The sequence below is a fragment of the Argentina silus genome (assembly GCF_951799395.1).
Source record: "Argentina silus genome assembly, chromosome: 3".
Taxonomy (NCBI): domain Eukaryota; kingdom Metazoa; phylum Chordata; class Actinopteri; order Argentiniformes; family Argentinidae; genus Argentina; species Argentina silus.
In genome coordinates, this window is record NC_139657.1 from 9196274 (window position 1) to 9221258 (window position 24985).

At 47.3% G+C, this 24985-nt stretch overlaps 5 protein-coding genes across 9 annotated transcripts in view; 2 read left to right on the forward strand and 3 right to left on the reverse strand.

Annotated features, from left to right (window-relative positions):
* Window positions 1-1193, reverse strand: part of c2cd5 (C2 calcium dependent domain containing 5) — a 30192-nt gene extending 28999 nt beyond the window's left edge. For all 5 annotated transcript variants that reach the window (XM_083665933.1, XM_083665935.1, XM_083665934.1 and 2 more), the window contains exon 1: window positions 907-1193. The gene's annotated coding sequence lies outside the window, so the exon portion shown is untranslated. The remainder of the gene's footprint in view (window positions 1-906) is intronic.
* A 1021-nt stretch (window positions 1194-2214) lies between these two features.
* On the forward strand, window positions 2215-8687 carry tnni1c (troponin I, skeletal, slow c; the record flags this gene model as incomplete). The annotated part of the gene is made up of 7 exons (XM_083665727.1): window positions 2215-2232; window positions 5655-5690; window positions 6483-6524; window positions 6974-7105; window positions 7455-7544; window positions 8038-8220; window positions 8586-8687. 7 exons carry the CDS (start codon window positions 2215-2217, stop codon window positions 8685-8687), a joined length of 603 nt encoding a protein of 200 aa, XP_083521853.1.
* Window positions 8688-10269: 1582 nt separating this feature from the next.
* LOC310801661 (toll-like receptor 1) lies at window positions 10270-12732 on the reverse strand (the record flags this gene model as incomplete). The annotated part of the gene is made up of 1 exon (XM_083665728.1): window positions 10270-12732. The coding sequence occupies one exon, from the start codon at window positions 12730-12732 to the stop codon at window positions 10270-10272; it is 2463 nt and encodes an 820-aa protein (XP_083521854.1).
* Window positions 12733-13571: 839 nt separating this feature from the next.
* On the forward strand, window positions 13572-15425 carry LOC310801663 (toll-like receptor 1; the record flags this gene model as incomplete). The annotated part of the gene is made up of 1 exon (XM_083665731.1): window positions 13572-15425. The coding sequence occupies one exon, from the start codon at window positions 13572-13574 to the stop codon at window positions 15423-15425; it is 1854 nt and encodes a 617-aa protein (XP_083521857.1).
* A 2290-nt stretch (window positions 15426-17715) lies between these two features.
* The window catches only part of b4galnt3b (beta-1,4-N-acetyl-galactosaminyl transferase 3b), a 13950-nt gene continuing 6680 nt past the window's right edge, over window positions 17716-24985 (reverse strand). Inside the window, exons 8-20 of the mRNA XM_083665732.1 lie at window positions 24726-24804; window positions 24337-24403; window positions 24083-24223; window positions 23443-23552; window positions 23191-23291; window positions 22475-22542; window positions 20749-22378; window positions 20275-20534; window positions 19913-20066; window positions 19625-19697; window positions 19204-19357; window positions 18793-18919; window positions 17716-18584 (exon numbers count right to left, since the gene is read on the reverse strand). Coding sequence (XP_083521858.1) covers window positions 18473-18584; window positions 18793-18919; window positions 19204-19357; window positions 19625-19697; window positions 19913-20066; window positions 20275-20534; window positions 20749-22378; window positions 22475-22542; window positions 23191-23291; window positions 23443-23552; window positions 24083-24223; window positions 24337-24403; window positions 24726-24804 — 3076 coding nt within the window. The 3' untranslated portion in view covers window positions 17716-18472. The remainder of the gene's footprint in view (window positions 18585-18792; window positions 18920-19203; window positions 19358-19624; window positions 19698-19912; window positions 20067-20274; window positions 20535-20748; window positions 22379-22474; window positions 22543-23190; window positions 23292-23442; window positions 23553-24082; window positions 24224-24336; window positions 24404-24725; window positions 24805-24985) is intronic.

Sequence of the window (24985 nt, forward strand, 5' to 3'; positions counted from 1 at the left end):
TTTTTAAGGGGAACTGTTTTACATAACTAACTTGGCATGAGTAGGCAGGCAGCCTTACAGAGCAAGCCATATGTTGTTTGTAAGCTGTGATACACTGATCTACCTTCTGACCTAAATAGCCTCTTTAAGCTATTAGGTACATGTCTAAACACAAGGAGCAAATAATAAGTTGGTGCATCCAATGAATAAGGTGACCAGATTTTTGAGAGCAAAAATGGGGACATGAGGGGGAGCAATGTTAGGGACACTTGTGAGAAAGCTGATCTGACCATGTGCAGCCTGAGCACAAGATGGACAGAAAACCAGAACATTTTGGATACAATACTTACTACTAAATGTAGCCTTAGCCTTAACTGGAGCCCTAACCCTAGCTCCAGCCATAACCCTAAACCTAGCTCCAGTCTAACCCTAAAATGTGCTAAACTTAGCTCTAGCCTTAAACCTACCCAAGCTAACTATTCCATTTGGTGTATATGGGAATTGACTTATCCCTGGAACAAGAACGTTCAACTTTGTGAACCGTAGCTCTCATGACATCGTATCAGGTGTGTGCATGTACCCCTCATGAAATCCCTACTGACCAGAAGCTGCAAATAGAGAACAACAATTATTTATGAGAGTTTAAACTTTCGTTTGAGATCAGTGTTTGATCACGTTCGACAACTGGAGCGTTTCATTCCATTCCAGCAATTAGACGGACCCTCGACCTGGCTAATAGGCTAACGAGCTACCTTTTGACAGATAGCTAGCACTGGCTAGCTGTACTGCATTGCGGTTGACTGACTCACTGACTTGCAACCCTGCGAACCACGGCCTTGTCTCTTTCTATCCCGTTACGGAGACTACACAATCACGCTTATTAGCTTGCTAACATATCTATTCATTCGTAGTTGATTACCCCCTTACCAGAATGTCTTACGAGATAGCTGTCAAACCAGCAGGGTTTCAGTCGGACATTGTCATTGTTGACAGCCCGCTCGCCTGACCTCCTCGTCTCTCCCATAACATACGCTACCGCTACAGCTAGCTGGAGGTTTTGTTCAACTCAAGACTGACGAGGTGTTAAGCATTCACTTTCGAACGATTACTACTCGGCCGTTTAGCGACTACTTAAACAATGTTACCTCGGTTGGGTTAAAAATTAAACAAATTTGTTTGAAATACAGTGTGACACACATTGCGGCAGTTCGCTGGCGAATTATTTCTTCTTCATGGCGGCGGATCGCGTTAAACGACTGAAAAGGGGCATTCCGCCACCTACTGTGCTGGGAGTGTGGAGCTGGTTACAACTAATGATGTCGAGGGTCACAGTCCACGACACCTTTCTATGTAAAGGGTTGTATATACAGTATATACAAAAAATATATAATAAACTCATATAAACTCTACAACCTAAACCCATAAGAAAACCAAAAAGAGCCTTACCCAGTAAGGTCTCCCATTGCTCCCAACAACCCTGACTCATCCATCCATGTCTAGCCTTCCAATGGGGAGATAGGCTGTCTAACCTGTACCCATTGGGGGGCCTCATCGCCACATTCATTTTGTAGAGCTGTGGCTCTGAATAGTGGATCGACCATCAGAGGGGTTAATACATTTCCACACTGAGAGGGCAGGATCAGAGACAGAGAAAACATGTCATGAATGAATACACTAATAAAAGGACACAACATTACTACAGTAGGTGTGTGTGTGTGTGTGTGTGTGTGTGTGTGTGTGTGTGTGTGTGTGTGTGTGTGTGTGTGTGTGTGTGACAGAGAAAGATAGGGTTAACCCCAACCCTAAAATAGAAGCATAGAGCAAACCCTTTGTCAGCTGGGTTTCTCTGAATTAAATCACAGAGCCTTGAGCTTGTCACCTGCTTAGTCTACACCAGGCGGGGATGCGTGAGAGGATAGGTTGGTATTTTGGGGGAGTGAGTCGCTGTACACACAGATATTCAAACCATCCTATGAGCCTTGCTCTCAGCCCCCTCCTCCCCATGGTTCCCCCTTACCAAGGTTATGGTGAGTGTTCTTACTTTAGTTATTGAATCCAGTGGTTAAATGGGGATTTGATGAGATAAGAAACCCAATTCAATCTAATCTCATGTCAGGTCCAGAGGCTGCCTTCCCTGGTCTGTCGAGAGACCCGCGTCTCAGAGGAGTAGTACCACCTGTCAAAAGACAATGACATCACCACCTACTGACATCCAGTCTTTTGAAATCTGGGAACATGACAAGGGACAAGGAGGTTAGAAAAAGGATGCAGGACTCAAAATGGAACGAGACAGGTGGACTGGTCGATTCATGGCCCATTGCCAGGAGCTGTAGGGACTGAACTCACCCCGACTCTGAAACAGCTGCGTGCATTTATTCAGCCTCAATGAATATGGTAACTCTAGTGAAACAGCAATGTGCCAGGACAATGAGTTCAATTGGTGTGCAGATAGGATTCACAATCAGGGGTCTAGGGGGTCCCCCCTTTTTTGGCAAAAAAAAAAAAACTGAGCCTATTGGTGAAATAGATCTAGATCTAAGTTTCTCCACCGCACTAAAATAATAGCGTTATGTAAAAGTTCCATTCCTGGCACTCATAATATTTCCTTATAGTTTGATTTTATTTGTATTTTTTTGTTTTTCATGGGGGGGGCACGTAGCCTAGGCTTAAGTAGTGCTACAAATATGTTTGAACCTCTCTTTCAATCACCTCACGACTTCTTTCCCCAGAGATTGCAAAACAGTAGTTTTTCGACCGTTTAGAACAGAATACCAGAGTGCTACTAATGGATATTCGCAGAGATGTGCCAAACTGTTTTTCCACGCAGCCACGAAGAACTTTGATCTGATCTTGTCCACAGTCTTCAAAACTTGGTGAGAGTTCTTGATCATACTATGTGTAGGCCCTTTGCAAAGATGGTTGTAAAATAAAACCCTAAATAAATGTACATAGCGTGCACAGTTTTTCCTATCATGTATTTTTAAATGCCTCCTCTCTCACTGCGAGCTGAGGTAAAAGAGTGGCAGAGCTACCGGACCGGACTGGACTGGACTGGGCCAGAGAGCCAGAAAACTCCTTGTCCTTACTAAACATGACAGAATGCCTCGAGGAGCATGCTGACAAAGACATCTTTCCACATATCTGCACTCTGTTGAGGATTGGCTGTACTCTTCCTGTCGGAAGATGTGAGGCAGAACGCTCATTTTCTTGCCTAAGACACGTCAAAACCTACACCTGCGCAATAGAATGGGAGAAGGTCGGCTTTCAGGACTCACCCTGATGAACATGAATCACAGCATGGGCATAGATGTTGAAAACAGTCGTTCACATGTTTATAGAAAGGAACAAACGTAAAATGTTTAACAGTGGCTTACTGCACCAGTAGATTGATCCGATCTCTTTTTCATCAGTAAATAGTGCACACTTGCCATTAACAGCAGTGTTACACTTGTTTTAGGCGTGGTAGTAACAGCAAACTACATGTAGCCTACATCAGTGGCGACTTTTTCGCTTATGTTTCTGCATTGTTATAAATTAGAGAGAATACCTGCTTGTGGAATTGCTAAACTGCTTGTGTTAAACTGCTTGTGTTAAACTGCTTGTGGAATATATCCGTATAGGTTCTCCATCCACATATTGTACAAGCACCACATCATTTGGAAATACTGGCATGATTTTGTTCAGTACATGTTGCAGCATGTATCATAACTTATTTCTTGCAATCCCATTGGATTTCCTGGGAAGCACAGATCATGATTTACGGTCGTAAAGTCTGGACTGTGACCCATGACAATTAACTACTTCCAGGAACACAGATCAGACAGAAGGCTGTGGGACTGTGGTCTGACTGGACTTGTCTGGAGCTGGGGGAGAGTGGCTGGGGCTGGGGATGGAGAGAGGTCTGGAGCTGTAGGCTGAGGCCCAATGGATGGCTGTGGAAGCTGGGAAGATGTCCTGAGAAGAAGGCTGGGGTTGAAAAGAAAAAGGGGCTGTGGATAAGGGCTGGACTGATGAGAGGGCCGGGACTTGGGGCCAGGTGAAACAGACATCAAGCTGTTTTTGCAAACCGCAATTCGAGTGGCTCCAACCGAGTCTCGAACTTGCGACCTCTGACTTGCCAACACACATGACCGTCTCCTCAAATACCAGAAAAATTAAATACATGTTAACCAGCTACGCTATTTTGAACGTGAGGAGTGAGTTTACCATCCCAACTGGGTTACACAGCCTTAGGAGCGAGGGCTGGGGCTGGAGAGAGTTCTGGGGCCGGAGACAGAGGACTGAAGAGTCTGCTTGGGCTGGGGAGAGGACTGGAGAGAGGACTGGGACTGCGCTGACAGCAGGGCTGTCTTCGTGGTGAGTCTGTCTGCCGTGATTGATGGTCTAGGGCTGGGTGGGTGTCACTCCCTCACAGACGCTCAGTGGGAGGAAGGGAGCATTGTGTGAAAGACAGACATAGCGGTGGAAAGGTTACTGAATAAATAGCATGGAGACATCTGCTGTGGAACACCTCAAACAGGATGTCCAAACATGCCGCTTGCTCTTCTGAGTAGACGACATGCACGCGCGCGCGCGCACACACACACACACACACACACACACACACACACACACACACACACACACACACACACACACACACACACACACACACACACAAGCCTATACAGTAGGCCAAACACAGCACCATAGGTTTGAGTATACACTGAGTTCTCTTTGTTGTTGTGATGTTAAGGACAGGTGATTAGTGATTATAAGCTGTTTTAAGTCATTGCATTTAGAGCTGCAATCAGTTGTGTAGCCTACTGATCTCATGGAGCAATGCTTTGTGTTATGTTTTAGTGCTAATCTTGTCAGGCTTTGAATCTATGTAATTGGGGGGGGGCCGGTTGAGTTAACAAGCAGAGATCATCCCGTTGATCCCACGTGACAAACTGATTTATGGTGGTGTCAATGGGTCGCGGTAGGGTCGGCGTGTTTTACGCGTGGCGTGTTGCCAAACCCTAACAGAGCGCACGCTATAATTACCGTCCGGTATGCGCGCGCTCCCATAAAAGCTACCCCGGTCCAAAAGTCTGTGAGAAAGAGTATATTACAGCGCAACACAGCACAGGTACCCGAACGTTCAGTTATATTAGCAGTATCAATCAAGATGCTTTATTGCCGTTTGTTGTTTAGGTTTGGTTCTGTGATGGGTGCTAGTTAAAGTTAATTTATGTCTGGTCACACACCAGTCTGAGGTTTATGTGATGTGGCTCTGTCATTTTGTCTCATGAGGTTCTCTCTTTTCGTCTCTGGGACAGCTGAACCTCTAGACATCTCTCTCAAGGGTTCCACAATGGCTGATGAGTAAGTTCTGTTTTCTTTTCATTTTGTCATATGGGCTGGATTTTGTGGTTGTTTCACGTTTTTCTTAATCATTCAGTTCAGTAGTCTGTTAAATGATGTCACTATCTATCTATCTCTCTCAATCTCTTTCTCTCTCTCACTGCATGTTTCTTTTGTTCTTCTCTCTTTCTCTCTGCCTTCTTCCCCAAATGGCTGTTGCAGTGATGTAAGTTTTTCTTCAACATTTTACAGACAGTAATCATAACATTTGTGTGTGTGTGAGTGAGTGAGAGGCAGATTGATTAATAGTAATGACTGCCTTTCTGTTTGTGTCTCCCTCCCTATAGGCCCCCAGGCCAATGAACCCCAAGGCGGAGGCCAAGGTAGTGTAGCCTGTCTTGTTTATGAAAACACTACAAACTCTGCCAAGGATGTTATGTTATAGGTGGTTGTGTAACTGTAACAGCAGGGTTGCTGGTTAACTCATTCAGTGCCGAGGGTGAATAAACTCACCCCAAATGGTCAACAACATTCTGGAGTGCAAAGGCTGACTTTATTCACCCAAAATGCATATATGATGACGCGTCATTTTGTAGCCAATCAAAGTATAGTTGCTAGGTAACTACCACATGAAACACTTAGCACCCTAGGTCTCTGCTCTAGCTGCTTGTCCTCAATCACTGTGGTAGGACTGGCCTGTGTGTGTGTGTGTGTGTGTGTGTGTGTGTGTGTGTGTGTGTGTGTGTGTGTGTGTGTGTGTGTGTGTGTGTGTGTGTGTGTGTGTGTGTGTGTGTGTGTGTGTGTGGCTGTAGGCTGACTGTGGGATAGGCCCTAGACCTCTCTATCCTGGAGCAGGCTGCCCATCTCACCAAGGAGCAGATACTCTAGCTGTAGTGATGTGTGTAAAAAGAATAGTACACCACACAGGGGTTTATCACGTGGCTAAAGAATGATTAGCATTACGCTCTGACAGATTCCTAGTACTACAACAAAACCATGCATAGCATTCCCACTCTATTTATAGAACAATCCTAACATTCCGACTACCTGAAAACAACAAGCATAAAAGCTGACATAAAGACATTACACTGAAATTAACTGGCACAGTAACATCTTTTGAGCTATTATTGATATTGAGTTCAGGACTTTATTCTGTTCTTTTGTTTTATTTCCAGCCCAAGTCCAAGATCTCGGCCTCCCGTAGGCTTTCTCTGAAGGTAAAGGCTTTGGCTGTGTGATGTTTTACCCGCTCGGGTAAAGGACACACTGCAACATGTCATACCTGGCGAACAGAGTTTTTTCTCACCACATGACTTGACCAGGAACATTCTGGGCCTTACTCAAACCCTCCCAGCCCTCAGACACAGGTGTTTTTAATCTAAACCTATCCTTTCTCATTCTCCCCCTTCTCTCATCTCTACTATCGCTCTTCCTCCCGTCCCCTCCAACCTTCCCCTTCTCTCATCCATCTTTCATCCTTACCTCTTCCCCTCTTCACCCTCCACCAGGGTTAGTATGAAGCAATATCATTGAAACATTCCTGTTTCGTGTGTCTGTGAATCAGGAAGTCACAGAGATGTGATAAGATGCCATGTTTTGGCTTTGTGTTGCTTTGTGTAGCCACTCGTGAGCTTCTGTACTAAAGGCCCCCCCCCCCCCCCCCCAGATCCTTCTGCTGACCCGTGCTATGGAGATGCTGGAGGCAGAGACTGTGACGAGGGATGACGAGAAGGTTCGCTACCTGGGAGAGAAGATCCAGCCCCTGCAGATGTCCGGACTACCCATGGACGATCTGCAAGTGAGTGAAAGACATATTAGCCAGCGAAGAGGAGAGTAGGAGAAACAATTGACACTCTCCATCACTAGAAATAATGGGTCTAGATTTAACCCCCCCCCAAAAAATGTGGGGGGGGTTAAAATTTGTATACCACAAAACTTGATTCACAAAAAACATTGTGTGGGGTGGTCCAGGGTTTGGTAGGTGGATACAGCCTGTAACTCAGTCATGGAGGTTTGTTTATATTTCCGAAGGTGTGTAATGTGGACATATGTCTGTTTGACATGTTATGTGGAAACTGTGTTTTTTTTTTTGTCATTTGCAGTGATGTTGTGTGTCTGTTGTTGTTGTTGTTGTTGTTGTTGTTTAGAAACTGTGTAAGCAGCTCCATGCTAAGATTGATGTGGTGGATGAAGAGCGCTACGACTGTGAGGCCAAAGTTAACAAGAACAACAAAGACGTACGTATGCCTTTACACACACACAATCACGCAGACACACGTACACATGCACGCACACACACACACACACACACGCACATGCACGCACATACACACGCACGCACACACACACGCACGCACACGCACACACACACATACACTTTGTAATTACTGTAGTGCACTGTGACAAGTATGATTATTACCCACTGTTACAATGTGCTTACATCGTACTAAGGGTTGCGGTTAAGGTTAAGGTCTGGGTTTGGTTACGGTTACGGCCTTCATTTCTGTAGGAACAGTGTAGCAATTGGTAATTACAATGATTATTACTAGGGCTGTCAGTTGATTAAAAAAAAAATTCAATTAATCAAATGTTTTTTTTGCCACTAGCTTCTTGGACTCTTTTCCTGCTCCTTTTTTATCTTGTCCAGCGCTTTGAGATTCTTTTTGCGATGATAAATGTTTTAATACATTGAAGTTGAACTGAATTATGATGATGACATCTGCGATCCAGATCCATGAGTTGAAGCTGAAGGTGCTGGACCTTGGAGGGAAGTTTAAGAAACCAGCCCTGAGGAAGGTGAGAGTGTCTGCAGACGAGATGATGAGAGCCCTCCTGGGTAGCAAGCACAAGGGCTCCATGGACCTGAGGTCCAACCTCAAGTCTGTCAAGAAGGAGGACATCAAACAAGAGAAGGTATGAATGTGGACAAACAGTAGACACAGAGACACAGAACAGACACACACTCACACAGACATCATCACAGTTATTGTATTTCGTATTGTATTGTATTTTTTTTTAAATGGTATATTGTATTGTAGTTCCTGTAACACTTGCTATTGTAAAATCGCTTTTGGGCCAACTTAGAAAGTTGTATTATTATTATTATTAAATACACACACATACTTTCTTGAAAACCGCGGACACAAACAAGCATGTGAAATGGCCGCGAACCATTGCTCTGATCAGTAATGATACGCTCTGCCTCATGATAAATGGTCTGTATGTGTAGGTCCATCTGGTCTGATGTTGTATGGTGTGGTCTTGGTTGTCCCTCTTAGGATATGAATTTGGAGGTGGGCGACTGGCGTAAAAACGTGGAGGCCATGTCTGGAATGGATGGCAGGAAGAAGATGTTCGACGCCGCTGGTGGTGGCCAATAGGATAGCTCCTCACAACCTCGGGGCAGGCTTCAATGACAACACTGAGGAAGAGGAGTGGAGGAGAGTAGGGGTAAAGGATAAAGGAGAGAGAGAGGGTTATTAGAGAGGTAGCAAAGCAAAGGGGTGAAAATGCGAGGGGAGGATTGGGAGAGTGGGGATTGCTAGGTAAAAGTGTTAAGGTGAGTCTACACATCATTGCACCACAGGTCATGTTTGAAGCGCTGAGTGTCCGATGTCAGAGGGCAGCCGGAGGACTTGAGAGTAGTAGTCCTTTCAGTTGCTTGTCACGAAGGAAAGGAGACAAGGAGAGGTCATTGGGACGCAGACCCTCTCTGACTGGGACATAGTGAGGAGGAATAGTCCATGTCTGGAAGACAGAGCTTTCTGTTGGGCTCTGATGGTTATTGAGCGGTCCCAGTCAACCCAAAACAACAGGGTGCAGAACAGCAACAAACATGGCTGCCTTAGACTTCACCTGAGTGTCTGTTTATGTGTTTTATGTGTATTTAACTGTTTTTTTGATGTATAGCTGCTGCTACTGCTGTGCTGCTTGCATGGTACAGTGTGTCTATGAGACTGAGCCTGTCTTTCAAATCACAGCAGTATTTATTCGAATCAATGTTTTCTCAAGTAGTACCTTTTATATTAAGTACGTAGTGAAGCTATGTGAATATATACTGTGAACTGTCCAATGTTGCTGTTATGTATACAATACAATAAACGTGTAAATAGTCACTCTTCTATTTGGCATATTGACTCATGGGAGACACAACACGGGTAAATTGCATCACCGAAAACAGACATCAGATCATCACTCATAAAAACTGATGTGAAGTTAAAAACTTGAATACTACGTTTTATAGTTCCCAGCGTAGATATCATTGACAGAAGGCAAATAAAGAAAATGTTCTGGACAGCAACTTCCCTGTTTTTATTTTATTTCTGAGGTACCAGCAGAGCAAGGTCATCAAAAGTTAGGTGCATCTCATGGGACAGAGAAATCAATTAACAAACTATGATTGTGTCTGTCACTTGCGACATTACATTTAGCATTTTCTCGAATAAGATTGTTGATATAACTTCCATTGCATTTCATGAGCCAATGCAACAATTTCAAACAATCATAACATATATCTCCATGTTGCTGTCTGTGTGTTATGTCAGTGCTGTTGTCTCTGTCATGCAGTGACCTTGCTGTATGACAGCCTGACAGTGACAAGGCGGGGACACGTACACTATAGTCACCTTCAGAAGCAGGATATACTTAGCCTCTGTCCCTTACTGGAGTGAATTCCAGTCTAATTATAAACAATGGATGTCCACAGATGTCAGTGACTGTCCTTGGAGTGATATCACTGAAACACCTGTAGTTGGAGTAGAGTGAGTGAGTGTGTGTGTGTGTGTGTGTGTGTGTGTGTGTGTGTGTGTGTGTGTGTGTGTGTGTGTGTGTGTGTGTGTGTGTGTGTGAGTGTGGCGTTTGCCAGCCTTCACGTCTTTGTACAGTTAGACCCAACCTCCCAGACTAAAAAATAATTCATCTGATCAATCAGATGACCTTAGGTGGTGGTCCTGGGCGTGTGTGTTAGAGGCACAGGTCAGCCACCTCTCTAGCCACTTTCTGCAGCTCCATGTTCCTGTCTGCAGGGTGCAGCACGGCCCTCAGGCTGGCCCAGAACACCCTGCGCTTCTGCTCCTCCGCCGGCCACTCCAGATAAGTCTGCTGCTGCAGGAGCGTCCGCAGACGCAGGAACTTCCTGGGCAGGGAGTCGGCAGGGATGGGCTCCAGCAGCACAAACACCAGCGAGTCCTGCCGCTCACACAGGGCGCGGTGCTGCGCAAAGAACAGCTCATAGTTGCACCACTCACTACGCACAAAGTTCTGGGACAGCACAAACAGAGTCTTATAGCTCTTCTCCACACAGTTGATGATGTTGTCGATGATCCCATAGCCGGGAACAAAGTCACGCTGGTGGACACAGAGGTTGAAGTGCGCCCCCTCCAGGTGGGGTATGAGCTGGGAGTCCACCCAGTGGCTGTCCCTCTGGCTGTAGGAGATGAAGGCGTGGTAGTTGAGGGCAGCGTGCAGCAGTCGCTCCGCCTCCCTCTGCCCCCGACGCTTCACCCGCACCCACACCCACAGCATACGCAGATACCAGGCTCCATCCACAGCATAGAACACCAGCCCCACCGCTGCACACACACACAGGACAGTGGGCAGCCACACAGCCAGCTGCAGCCAGGGGTCACATGACAACCTCCCTGGGTGGAAGTCACTCAGAGCTGTTCCAGCCAGGTTGGAAGGAGAGGAACACTTGTAGTCAGATGGCCAATCCACCAGTATAGATTTGTTGAAACTGGTCACAAACCAGTACAGATCACAGTCACAGGTGAAAGGGTTATGTCCTGCTTTGAATTTCCTCATATTGGGCAGTCCTGTGAATGAGTCTTTGTGGAGAGAGTTGATGTTGTTGTTGTCCAGGTGTAGCTCTTCCAAGGACAGTGAGTGGAGGTTTGGAGGCAGACTGATAATTTTGTTAGAACTCAGAAAAAGAGATTTAAGATCATTCATAACCCGAATGTTATCTTGGCTGAGGCTCTCTATCCTGGTCTGTGATAGGTTAAGGCTTCTGAAGTAAGGAGAGAGGTGATTGAACACAGTGTTCCCTAAGGGGTTCTCACTCAGAGACAAGTGTGTGAGGTGAGAGGGCCAAGAGGGCCTCTTGTCTAATATGATTCTATTTGCACTCAAATCTAGATATGTCAGACGACTCATTTGGTTGGTGTGGGCAGCAATAACATGGAGATCACAAAACTCATTTTCTCTCAGGATGAGTTCAGTGAGAGCTGGGAATATGGGGCTGTCAGCACATTTAAAATTCCATAGCCCTATGCTCTTTAGGTGCTGTTTGGAGAGGTCCAACACCTGGAGGTGTGGCAGGTCGCAGATCAGATAGCAAAGCATGAAGTTCATTTCAGTCCCTGTGATCCTCAACTTGACCAGAGAAGCCAGAAAACTTTCATTGATGAATATCTTCGGTATACCAAGAAAACCTTTGTTGACGTTATCATATGAGAAGGCTCGTAAATTAGCAGTTTTGTTAAATCCTGGGATGTTGTGGATCTGGACCCCCTCTGGAGTATCTTCGGAGTAGGTTGTGTTCACACAGGACAACGTTTCAATTGGAGATTGGAAGATGTTACGAAACACAGTGGTCGTTTGAGAACTTTTTACAGACCAATCTCTGAAGGTGATTTTTCTCAGGTTTTTCATATGTCTTAGCTCCTCAAACAGATCCACTGAGAGGTTGCAGAGGTTTGGGTTCACTATGGTCAAATTCGTCACTTGGGAACTGTGAAGATCATGCAGGATATCCTGCAGCACTCTGGGTGTTTTACAGAAGGCCATGTTTAGGGTCAGCTCTTGCAGTGATGAAAGTTGAGGTAAAGAACCAGGTTGGTATTGGTCCATCTCGGCCCCAGAGCCCAGCTGCAGTGTCTTTAGAGGGATTGATTGTAGAGGAGAGAAATCAGCCTTATTTATAGACGTTACCTGTGGACTTCCAAGAGAGAGGGAGGAGAGGCTGTCAAGGCTCCTGTAGCTCAGCCCCAGGCTGTAAGACTCATATAGGTTATCTGACAGGTCTAGGACCCTGAGGTGAGGTAGGGAGCCCAGATCAGGGATGACAGCCAGGGCGTTGGAGGAGAGGTTGAGCAGCTGCAGCCTGCCGTTGTCCTGGAAGGCGTTGGCTGGGATGGAGCAGAGCCGGTTGTGGCTGAGGCTGAGGATGCAGAGGGCTGGCAGACTGTGCAGGTGTCCATCCTCCAGGGAAGTGATGCTGTTGGAGGAGAGATCCAGGGATTGTATGACTTCTGGCAGGTGGTAGGGCACCTGGGTGAGGTTGTGGTGAGAGAGATCTTTGCTGGTGTCTCTGGTGATGGAACACAACACACCAGGCTCCTGAAGAGGCCCACAGGCCCTCACATCCCCAACCAGCAGCAGCAGCAGCAGGAGAGCCAGGAGAGGAGCATAGGAGCAGCTTTCCATCCTGACAAACAGACCTGTGTGTCTAAGCCCTCTGACCAGTCTCTCTCAGCCCTCTTACCTGGCTTTATACTGACACACCACACCTCACAGTTGAATCAGGTTAAGGCCACAGACAGGGCAATTTATTACAGGGAAGCAAAAGAGCATCAAGAGCCATAACATTTGTATTTACTTTATTACTTCATGAATGTCCAAAGGGTACATTCAATGACAGCAACTTTAAAGCTGTCAGCACAGCAGGATTTGTAGGTTTGATGCATCACACTTTTATGCTTTTGTGCTTATGTGGGGGTGCTTATGTGTACAGTATACTGCTGCTGCTGTTCTTGCTTCCCTGTAATAAATTGCCCTGTGCTTTAAAGTTGCTGTCATTGAATGTACCCTTTGGACATTCATGAAGTAATAAAGTAAATATTACTTAAAGGTGTGTCAGTATAAAGCCAGGTAAGAGGGCTGAGAGAGACTGGTCAGAGGGCAACCGGCTCTGCTCCATCCCAGCCAACGCCTTCCAGGACAACGGCAGGCTGCAGCTGCTCAACCTCTCCTCCAACGCCCTGGCTGTCATCCCTGATCTGGGCTCCCTACCTCACCTCAGGGTCCTAGACCTGTCAGATAACCTATATGAGTCTTACAGCCTGGGGCTGAGCTACAGGAGCCTTGACAGCCTCTCCTCCCTCTCTCTTGGAAGTCCACAGGTAACGTCTATAAATAAGGCTGATTTCTCTCCTCTACAATCAATCCCTCTAAAGACACTGCAGCTGGGCTCTGGGGCCGAGATGGACCAATACCAACCTGGTTCTTTACCTCAACTTTCATCACTGCAAGAGCTGACCCTAAACATGGCCTTCTGTAAAACACCCAGAGTGCTGCAGGATATCCTGCATGATCTTCACAGTTCCCAAGTGACGAATTTGACCATAGTGAACCCAAACCTCTGCAACCTCTCAGTGGATCTGTTTGAGGAGCTAAGACATATGAAAAACCTGAGAAAAATCACCTTCAGAGATTGGTCTGTAAAAAGTTCTCAAACGACCACTGTGTTTCGTAACATCTTCCAATCTCCAATTGAAACGTTGTCCTGTGTGAACACAACCTACTCCGAAGATACTCCAGAGGGGGTCCAGATCCACAACATCCCAGGATTTAACAAAACTGCTAATTTACGAGCCTTCTCATATGATAACGTCAACAAAGGTTTTCTTGGTATACCGAAGATATTCATCAATGAAAGTTTTCTGGCTTCTCTGGTCAAGTTGAGGATCACAGGGACTGAAATGAACTTCATGCTTTGCTATCTGATCTGCGACCTGCCACACCTCCAGGTGTTGGACCTCTCCAAACAGCACCTAAAGAGCATAGGGCTATGGAATTTTAAATGTGCTGACAGCCCCATATTCCCAGCTCTCACTGAACTCATCCTGAGAGAAAATGAGTTTTGTGATCTCCATGTTATTGCTGCCCACACCAACCAAATGAGTCGTCTGACATATCTAGATTTGAGTGCAAATAGAATCATATTAGACAAGAGGCCCTCTTGGCCCTCTCACCTCACACACTTGTCTCTGAGTGAGAACCCCTTAGGGAACACTGTGTTCAATCACCTCTCTCCTTACTTCAGAAGCCTTAACCTATCACAGACCAGGATAGAGAGCCTCAGCCAAGATAACATTCGGGTTATGAATGATCTTAAATCTCTTTTTCTGAGTTCTAACAAAATTATCAGTCTGCCTCCAAACCTCCACTCACTGTCCTTGGAAGAGCTACACCTGGACAACAACAACATCAACTCTCTCCACAAAGACTCATTCACAGGACTGCCCAATATGAGGAAATTCAAAGCAGGACATAACCCTTTCACCTGTGACTGTGATCTGTACTGGTTTGTGACCAGTTTCAACAAATCTATACTGGTGGATTGGCCATCTGACTACAAGTGTTCCTCTCCTTCCAACCTGGCTGGAACAGCTCTGAGTGACTTCCACCCAGGGAGGTTGTCATGTGACCCCTGGCTGCAGCTGGCTGTGTGGCTGCCCACTGTCCTGTGTGTGTGTGCAGCGGTGGGGCTGGTGTTCTATGCTGTGGATGGAGCCTGGTATCTGCGTATGCTGTGGGTGTGGGTGCGGGTGAAGCGTCGGGGGCAGAGGGAGGCGGAGCGACTGCTGCACGCTGCCCTCAACTACCACGCCTTCATCTCCTACAGCCAGAGGGACAGCCACTGGGTGGACTCCCAGCTCATACCCCACCTGGAGGGGGCGCACTTCAACCTCTGTGTCCACCAGCGTGACTTTGTTCCCGGCTATGGGATCATCGACAACATCATCAACTGTGTGGAGAAGAGCTATAAGACTCTGTTTGTGCTGTCCCAGAACTTTGTGCGTAGTGAGTGGTGCAACTATGAGCTGTTCTTTGCGCAGCACCGCGCCCTGTGTGAGCGGCAGGACTCGCTGGTGTTTGTGCTGCTGGAGCCCATCCCTGCCGACTCCCTGCCCAGGAAGTTCCTGCGTCTGCGGACGCTCCTGCAGCAGCAGACTTATCTGGAGTGGCCGGCGGAGGAGCAGAAGCGCAGGGTGTTCTGGGCCAGCCTGAGGGCCGTGCTGCACCCTGCAGACAGGAACATGGAGCTGCAGAAAGTGGCTAGAGAGGTGGCTGACCTGTGCCTCCAACACACACTAGTTGATGAACGAGCAGATTAACATCAGTTCTAACATGAGTTCTGAAAACAAGAGAGCTGCACATCTTTAATCCTCAGACAACCTTTTCTCCTTTAATTAGTAGTGACTTCTCTTCCTGTTTCACTGATTGAGGTTATGATTACACGTTGGTTAAAACCAACAGATTCAAAATGGCTGGTAATAACTCATTTTGAGATGGTAGACAGACATTAACAGGCAATAAGAACTGTATCCTAATGCAAAAACTGTTGGCTGAAATAAAGCGTTACAACACTTTATAAAACATCTCTGGATATGGTTATGTTTCAGCATAGTTTTTAAGTGGTTATGATGACACTGTTGAACCATATATATTTGGGACAATTGGAACTGTATGTTTATGGAGCTCAAATATCACACTGACAAGCAGTGAAATGATTAACAAACGATGACCACTTTTATGAACAATTTATTCTCATGATTTGTCAAGGCAATGGAGTGGTAGATCTTTCCCTGAGAAAGCAGAACTAAGACCCAAACCAATAAGGACAGAAGGACGTCACTCAATCAGAACAGTAAATAACAAACAGTTGAAGAGCAGCCTCTCTATCGGGTTAAACAAAACAGACACAGGCACAGGCACCTTTTTCCCACGAGTATTTCCCCACGCTAGTCTACACAGGAGAGCAGGATGGCATGTACGAACAAATACAAAAAATAACAACAAACAACTTAGTTCCTGTTAGACGCCAGTAATCTCAGATTGCAGCAGCCCAAACACTTTGGTACATTATACCCATGATACAGCAAGTGACGACAACAAGACAAGCTCGTTGTTGGGCTCATTTCCACTTATTAAAGCCACCATGGAGGACAGGTACACACAGCACCATGCATTGGAATGTGAAAAATCTGAAAGTAAGTAACTTAAACAACACGAAAGGACAGATAAACACACATTATTCTATGACATCTCATCACTATATCTTCATTGCTATTTCCTATGTCTGGTATACCATGTAATCTCCCAGGGCAGCGTATTGCAGGAAGTGGTAGTGGTATCGCTAGTGTCTACTGGTTTTCTCTCCTCCTTTTCTCTCCTTCGTTGATCACTGATTGGAAGGTGTGCGCGCACACACACACACACACACACACACACACACACACACACACACACACATACACACACACACGCACACATACACACACATATACACACACACACGCACACATACACACACACATACACACACACACACATACATACACACACACACACACACACACACACACGGCTTTTCAGGTCTAAATCAGAATCTTAAAAAGAAAGAAAAGAAAGGAAACCAGTAGACCCTGCGTCCCCTGAGGACTGATGCCCATCCCTGTACAATAATAATATACAGTGGACACAGTCCAGTAGATCAGCTAAGGCAGGGAGTGCGTCATGCAAGGGTCCACAAACCCAGTCCAGTTTTCCCCTGGGGTGTAATGGATCAATCAATCAATGTCAGTGGATGGCTGCCCGTTTCTTGGTTCAGAAATCAAGCGGCAGTTTAAAAAGGTATAGAGAGTAAAACCCCTGATCTACATAGAGCAGACAGAATGCAGGTGTGTGTGTGTGTGTGTGTGTGTGTGTGTGTGTGTGTATGGGGGGGGGCTGGTGGAGGTAGAAATCAGAGGAGGGGCTCATTGTAATGGTATGGGATGGAGCGAGTAGCGTGTTTGATATCGTTCCTCATTCCTCTCCATGCATTACAATGAGTCCGTCCTCTGATTTCTACCTCCACCAGCCTCCCCTTGTACCCAGCTATGGTAAGAAATCAAGTTATCTTCACCAGGTTGATCAGTACTTAAGTTATGGAGAAGGCACAGCGTTATATCCATTAGGTCTGATAATGCACATTCGTTTGTGAGGGATTGTCTGCATCCAGTCTTCCCCGGTACCTGAATTAAAGTCACATTGTCAGATAAAATATTTCATTTTTATATGAAATAGGCCTTAAAAAACAAAAACAAAAAAAACACATCACACTTGTAAAGTCATGTACCCATTGATAAATCTGGTCACGAATGCAATAAATAAAGTCACGTTTCCAACATGTCAGAGTTCCTAAGGCACCTGACGGTAATATCAAGAGAATAAAATCCCACCAACAGAGCTGCGTTTTCACACAAACACACTCTGGTGGAACTGGACCCTGGCTCAACCCAGCCCTGGTGGCAGGTGGTGGCTCTGCGGAGCACAGCCGATTGCTTTGTATGATATGTGACGTGGTTCCTGAGATATCAAACACTTCCCCAGGTCTTGTCACTGAGATCCGATCGTCCGTGCATCACGGCTGCAACCTGGAATCCCCCCCCCTCCCCTCCCCTCCCCCGCCCCCGCCCCTCTCCTGATTTGCTTAAGTTAAAGGAGACTGTTGATAGTGAGAAGGAGGGTTTGCTTGCGTGCGTGTATTTGCGTGTGTGTATTTGCATGCGTGTATTTGCATGTGTGTGTGTGTGTGTGTGTGTGTGTGTGTGTGTGACTTGACAGTCTGTCAGCTCTTTGGGTTGGCAGCTCCTACCCTCCGTTCACACACTAACACTAACACACTAACCCTAACACACTAACCCTAACTCTAACCCTAATCCACAATCCACAGTGTCGTGCCGGTCATCGTCTCTGTCCTCGCTGTCCGACAGTCTTATCTACGTCTCTCCCAGAGGCACCGGCGCTTTAGGGAAGCAGGAGGCGAAATGTCCACAAGGTAAGAGCGAAAAGTGGACTCTCTTCGAGTGTGTCTTCTCGAGTCCACGTAAGAATAATCATCAGTAGTATCGTAAAAAAAATAAAGAAAGGTGAATCAGTAGTATCTTATGCGGAGTGAGTTCCATCGTCATCACCACCGCCGCCATCGCCCCCGCCACCCTGGAGCTAGAGGTACCGTCTCACAGACCGAGGGAGAGGAGACTTCACGTCATCAAGTGTCAGGAATCGCAGCTGTCATTGGTCAGTGGCAAGGAGGCGTGGTGGGGGCAAAGGGGGAGGGGGGGGGGGGTTAAAGTGCGCTGGTTAGCCACGGTCCCGGCTGTGGCGTCGCCGCGGGTTACGCGGCGTTGCGTTGCGTGCGTCGGTTCCACATGCCGCGTTTGGAGTGGTAGTGGTGCATGAAGTTCCTCAGGTAAATCCTCTCCACCTCCAGGCCTGACTGTAGAATCCTGAGACAGGGGAGAGCAACAGAGTGACTATCTTGGCGGGGGGGAGGATGGGGGTGGGGGGGTTAAAGCAGAATATGGCAAGCAGAATATGTTTCTAAACAGGTTCTAAAAAAAATATAAATCAAAACCCCAGAGAACGTAGGAGAGGTAACAGAAGGCGTATAAATGTCAGGTTCAGACCCCCCCCACCCTCCCCACACACACACACCTGTCCAGTAACTCCCAGTCCTCCCCTCCCCAGCGGTCTGTGAAGTCCTTTGTGTTCATGCCTCCTGCTGCGTCCAGATCTGACTTATAGATACCCAACAGCCCAAAACCATTCACCTCCCAGTACCCTGAAACACAGTACAGTAGAGAGAGGTTGTCATGACAGGATCCCATTTCACAAGTGCTTGTAGGTACATGTATATGTGTGTGTGCATGTGTGTACATGTGTATGCATGTGTATATGTGTGTATGCGTGTGTGTATATATATGTGTGTGTGTGTATATATATATATAAATATGTGTGTGTGTGTGTGTACATATATATATGTGTGTGTGTGGTGTATGTGTGTGTATATATATATATATATATATATATATATATATATATATATATGTGTGTGTGTGTGTGTACCTTTGGGGTCTCTGGGCGTAGCCCCACAGTCCAGTCTCATGACTATGGGAGCGAAGGCCATGCGTCCTTCCACACAGTGTTTCCTCACAGCGTCAATGATGGTGGGAGGAAAGTGAATGTGGAGGTCACATAGAAACACTATACTGTGGTCATCCTGGGGGGGAGACAGAGAGGGTGTGAGAGGGGTGGGGGGGGAGAAAGGGAGAGAGAGGGCAGAACAAAGGGAGGGATGAAGCTAAAGATCTAGAATCAGGTTATCTATTCATCATCCCATTCAAGTCCATAAGTGGGATGAAAACGTATCGTTGCTGAAGCAAGCCCATGAATAACGACTGTCGGACTTGCTGAAGCAAGCCCACTAATGAGATACATGCCCTCTTCTCCGGTGTGTGTGTCTGTGTTATTGTGACGTCATACTCACAGAGATGAGGTCGATGCCTGCCTGGAGGCCTGCTGAGCGCTCAAAGTTCCCACTCAGCTTCACATACTGGTACCTAAACACACAAATACACTCTCAGCTGCTGTTTGATACAGAAAGCCTTTACACACACACACACACACACACACACACACACACACACACACACACACACACACACACACACACACACACACACACACACACACACACACACACACACACACACACACACACACACACACACACACACACACACACACACACACACACACACACACACACACACACCTGGGAAGTGTGGAGACGTGTAGTGCCAGCTCCACATCCATATCAGTGCTGTTGTAGTCAGTGATAATGAGGTTGAAGTTGGGGTCTCCTGTTGCTTGGTACAGACCCTCCAAGTCAACGATCAACTGCTGAACCCAACGAGCCTGGTTCTTCACTGAGACGCACACGCACGCGCACACACACACACACACACACACACACACACACACACACACACACACACACACACACACACACACACACACACACACACACACACACACCAGTAAAGCATCAACATAAAGAGGTGGACGGTAGCAGTAGGTTGTGTGAGAGAGAGAGAGAGAGAGAAAGCGAGCGCACGTGTGTGTGTGTGTGCATACCCGGTACTATGAAGTGGACAGTAGCAATAGGGTCCCATTGAAAGCCCACAGGGTTGCATAGCAACATTTCGGGGGCGGGATGATGGGGCGGCATTCCCCTGGGGTACGGCCGGCCGCGGCGAATCAGAGTGTAGACGTACTCTGACAGGCGGAGGTGTTGGCCATTCAGGTCCCTCAGCTCCAGCTCCAGGAGGTACCTGCTGCCCTGAGCCCCGTCCACACGCCTCTCCACATTCACCACACGGACCAGGGAGAAACGCCTACGGAGGGGGAGAGGGTTCATACTTTACTCACATGTCTTATTGGGATGCCCAATAAAGTCAAAAGCTAAATCTTTGGCATGTTGGTGCAGATATAAGAGTTGTACATCAACGGTTTTCCCGCCAATGGTTTTTTTCACATTCACACATCCAAATCTACAGTACACACAAGCAAGCGCACACACACCATCTACAGTAACACACACACACTCACCCATGATGCCTCTGGTTGAGTTTATCCATGAACTCCTTAACGACGGGCAGGGCATCACCAGGGGGCATAATCAGGTTGCCGGAGACGTTACATCGCAGGTCTATCCAATCGGAGCGGAGCACCTGGAGGTCGAGGGAGTTCACATCAAACGTCTGAACCCAGTTGACCTCGGGGTCATACACGGGGGGAGGGGTCAGGTCATAGGTCAGCTCCTCTCCCCCCCCCTCAGAGTCTCCCACCAGGGCCCACAGTGAGTCACTCAACCCTCCCATGTCCTTCACTTCTTCTTCATCATACCCCCTCTCATCCCCTCTCTCACCCCCTCCAGCCAGCATCTTCATCCCACCATCCTCTCCTACGTCACCCCTCACATGTGGCCCTCCCCTGACCCCCCTGACCATGGCCCTATGCATGTCCCCGTGCTGTAGTGAGTTTGTATCGGTCTCTCGGCCCCTGAGACTCTTCCTGGTAAGGGTCGCCTTCTGGTCGAGCCTCTCGGTGTGTGGTTCGACCGCAGGTAGAAGAGCGATGGACCGTTGAGTGACCACTGACTGGAGCTCCAGAGAGTGGTCCACCAAACTCCTCCCCGGAGAGACCTTGGAGGCATGACTGTCCGTCAGAGGCTGCAGATGATTTAGCTGCTTCACCTGGTCGACCTCGCCTCCTTTACCGGGCCTCACGAGAGCAGCCAGGGGGCGCTGTGTCTTTTTCACTGGCTTCACCGCTGACTTGAGCGGTTTACTCTTTGCTAACCTGGGTGGTTCTCTTTCTGCTGGTTTCAGCTGTTCTGTCTTTGCTAATCTGGGAGGTTCTCTCTCTGCTACTCTGAGATGTTCTCTCTCTGCTGCTATAACCTGTTCTCTCTCTGCTGGGTTCAGCTGTTCTGCCTTTGCTAATCTGGGATGTTCTCTCTCTGCTGGTGTACCCTGTTCTCTCTCTGCTGGTCCCAGCGGTTCTCTCTCTGCTAATCTGGGCTGTTCTCTCTCTGCTGGTCTCTGCTGTTCTGCTGGCCTAATGTGTTCTACTCTGTGCTGTTCCTCGGGTTTCCCGCCTCCTAATCTGGGCTGTTCCTCTGGTCGGAGTCGTTCCGTGTTCCCTGTGACTGGTTCTCGTAGTGCATGGGGAATATTTAGCCCTGCTGGTTTCTGCTGGCTCTGCTCTGCTGGTATGAGCTTCTCTGCTGGTTTCTGCTGGCTCTGCTCTGCTGGTATGAGCTTCTCTGCTGGTTTCTGCTGGCTCTGCTCTGCTGGTATGAACTTCTCTGCTGGTTTCTGCTGGCTCTGCTCTGCTGGTATGAACTTCTCTGCTGGTTTCTGCTGGCTCTGCTCTGCTGGTATGAGCTTCTCTGCTGGTTTCTGTTTCTCTGGTTTGGACTGATGTGTGTTGTCTCTCTTCTTCCTCTTCCTCTTGTACGTGTGTGTGTCCGACGTGTTCCTGAGTCTCTGTACAGAGAACAGCTTGCGTCTGCGTTGGAGAGCGTAATCATCGTAGTCATCTCCATAGTCAGGCAGAGGGGCATCCTCTTCTTCCCGAGGCTCCTCCTCCTCCTCTCCACCCAGTCTAGAGCGGACTCTGTCCTCTAACTCCTCCCCCTCATCTGGGACAAACTCCCTCCGGTGGACGCCGAAATCTACCAATCAGAGAAGAGGGAGGAGACGGTAAGAACACCCTATCGGTAAGAAAGGACCATTTCAGTAGAAGGTGACCGGTGAACACAGCAACATACCTCTGGTTCGGACCACTCTCTCCTGCCCCGCTGGTTGGTCCAGTCTCATGTACTTAGAGAAACCAAACCTGGAGAGAAGGAGCATATGGAAGATAATATCAGCATTGGGAGGGAGGGATGGAGGGAGGGAGGGAGGGAGGAAAGGGGAGAGGGAGATGCTTCTTGTTTGTCATTGCGTGTCTTTTGTTCTCCTGTGCGTCCTCTCTATCTATACAGAGTATGCAGTAGAGTAACTGATCCTATGTAAGATAAACTCAGTGTTGTCATTCCAAACAATACCAGCAGAGGGCGCTTGATGTCATGACGAACGTGAACCTTGTGCACTTGCCCATGTGGGTTTGAAGGATAGGATTGGTCTTGGCATGGGCTCTTATTCCAACCCATTCCCCTCTTAATCCATGGGGGAAAGTTCACAAGAGCACACATCAGGGAAAGGCTGCAGAAATGGGATGCGCCATCTGCTGGTAGTGGTTGGAATGACAATGCTGATTTTATTTGACATAGGATCTGTTCCTCTGTTGTATACTCCATATACGAGAGACAACACACAGGAGAACAAAAGACAATGACAGACAAGAAACAAATCCCTCTCCGCTTCTCTCTCTCCCTCCCTCTCTCTCTCCCTCTCTCCATTTCCCTTTGTTTCTCTCAAACACCCCTCCTGTGCTGTCTCTCTTCTATCTCTTTCTCCCTTCCAAGTCTCTCTTAGGTGTTACCTGTCCAAATACATCTGGCTTTCGTGGTAGAAGCAGGTGTTTTCTGTCTCCATGTGTGTGAGGCGTGTGTAGTCATTGGGGTAGATGTAGGACATGTGGACCTGGAAAGAAGGATCGACCAAAGAGTCAACAAAAGTGAACACACACACACAAACGCACACACACACGCCCAGACGCCTAACCCATGGTGTAGGGTATGCTGTATAGGGTGTAGGGTAACATAGGGTGTTAGGTAACGTATAGTGCACTTACAAACTGCAGGCCCTGGTACCGGAGCAGAGGGAAGCCTTTGATGATATAGCTGGGCTTGTAGGAGCAGTCAGGCAACACATTCTCTACGTACCTGCTGTCTATCAGAGGGACTGCACACACACACACACACACACACACACACACACACACACACACACACACAATGAGATAATCTGTTTCATGAATCTATCAATCTCTACTAGCTAGTATGTATATGTGTTATATGTACATGTGTGTGTGTGTTATATGTATGTGTGTGTGTGTTATATGTATGTGTCTGTGTTATATGTATATGTGTGTGTGTGTATGTGTTATATGTATATGTGTGTGTGTGTGTGTTATATGTATATGTGTCTGTGTTATATGTATATGTGTGTGTGTTATATGTATATGTGTTATATGTATATGTGTGTGTGTGTGTTATATGTATATGTGTCTGTGTTATATGTATATGTGTGTGTGTTATATGTATATGTGTTATATGTATATGTGTGTGTGTGTGTGTGTGTGTTATATGTATATGTATATGTGTGTGTGTGTTATATGTATGTGTTATATGTATATGTATATGTGTGTGTGTGTTATATGTATGTGTTATATGTATATGTATATGTGTGTGTGTGTGTTAGCGTGGTCTTACCCTGGTAGAAGCTGTCTCGGGGGTCCTCTCTCAGCATGTCGGCACCATGGCTGGACTGGCTGCTGGGGGTGTGTGTGTGTGTGTGACTGGCGGCTGTCTGTGGTACGTGAGTGACATCACTCATCCTCAGAGCAGACTCGTCTGGTAGGGGGGGGGCAGAGAGGACATCACACTCACGTCAAGACACTGAAATAACACTAGTCTAAACACAGCTGTGAGAGTGGGCAAAATGTGTGTGTGTGTGTGTGACTTACCGGTGTAGAGGGATATGTGGTCAGAGCCGATGACCATGAATTTCAGACCCTCCTGGTTGAGCTTCCACTGTGAAAAAACAAACACATGCAACATACACTTTATTACACGCACATACACACACACACACACACACACACACACACACACACACACACACACACACACACACACACACACACACACACACACACACACACACACACACACACACACACACACACACACCTACTGTGTAAATGACAATGGATATCCCTTCACAAAGAGAAAAGATCATGAATGAGGAGGAAAGGAGAGGAGAGGAGGAGGAGATGGAGGAGGAAGGAGCCAGGAGAAAGGAGAAGAGGAAGAGGAGGGGGGAGGGAGCACGTGGTCCACCACCAACACTCACCGCCACCTCCACGTGGTCCGTCCCTCTGTCGTTCTGCTTCTGGACCACCTCAAAGAAGTACCTCCTCTGTGGAGACAGCCTGTTGGACAACAACACTACATCAGTCAACATCACCTGCTCAGCACTCAGCACTCAACACTCCCTACGCTAGAAAACTACAACAACCAGCCTCCTCCTCCTCCTCCTCCTCCTCCTCCAGAGGCTTCCTGCCTGCCTGCCCATCTCTCCTGGCTCCACCTCCCTCCCTCCCTCCCTCCCTC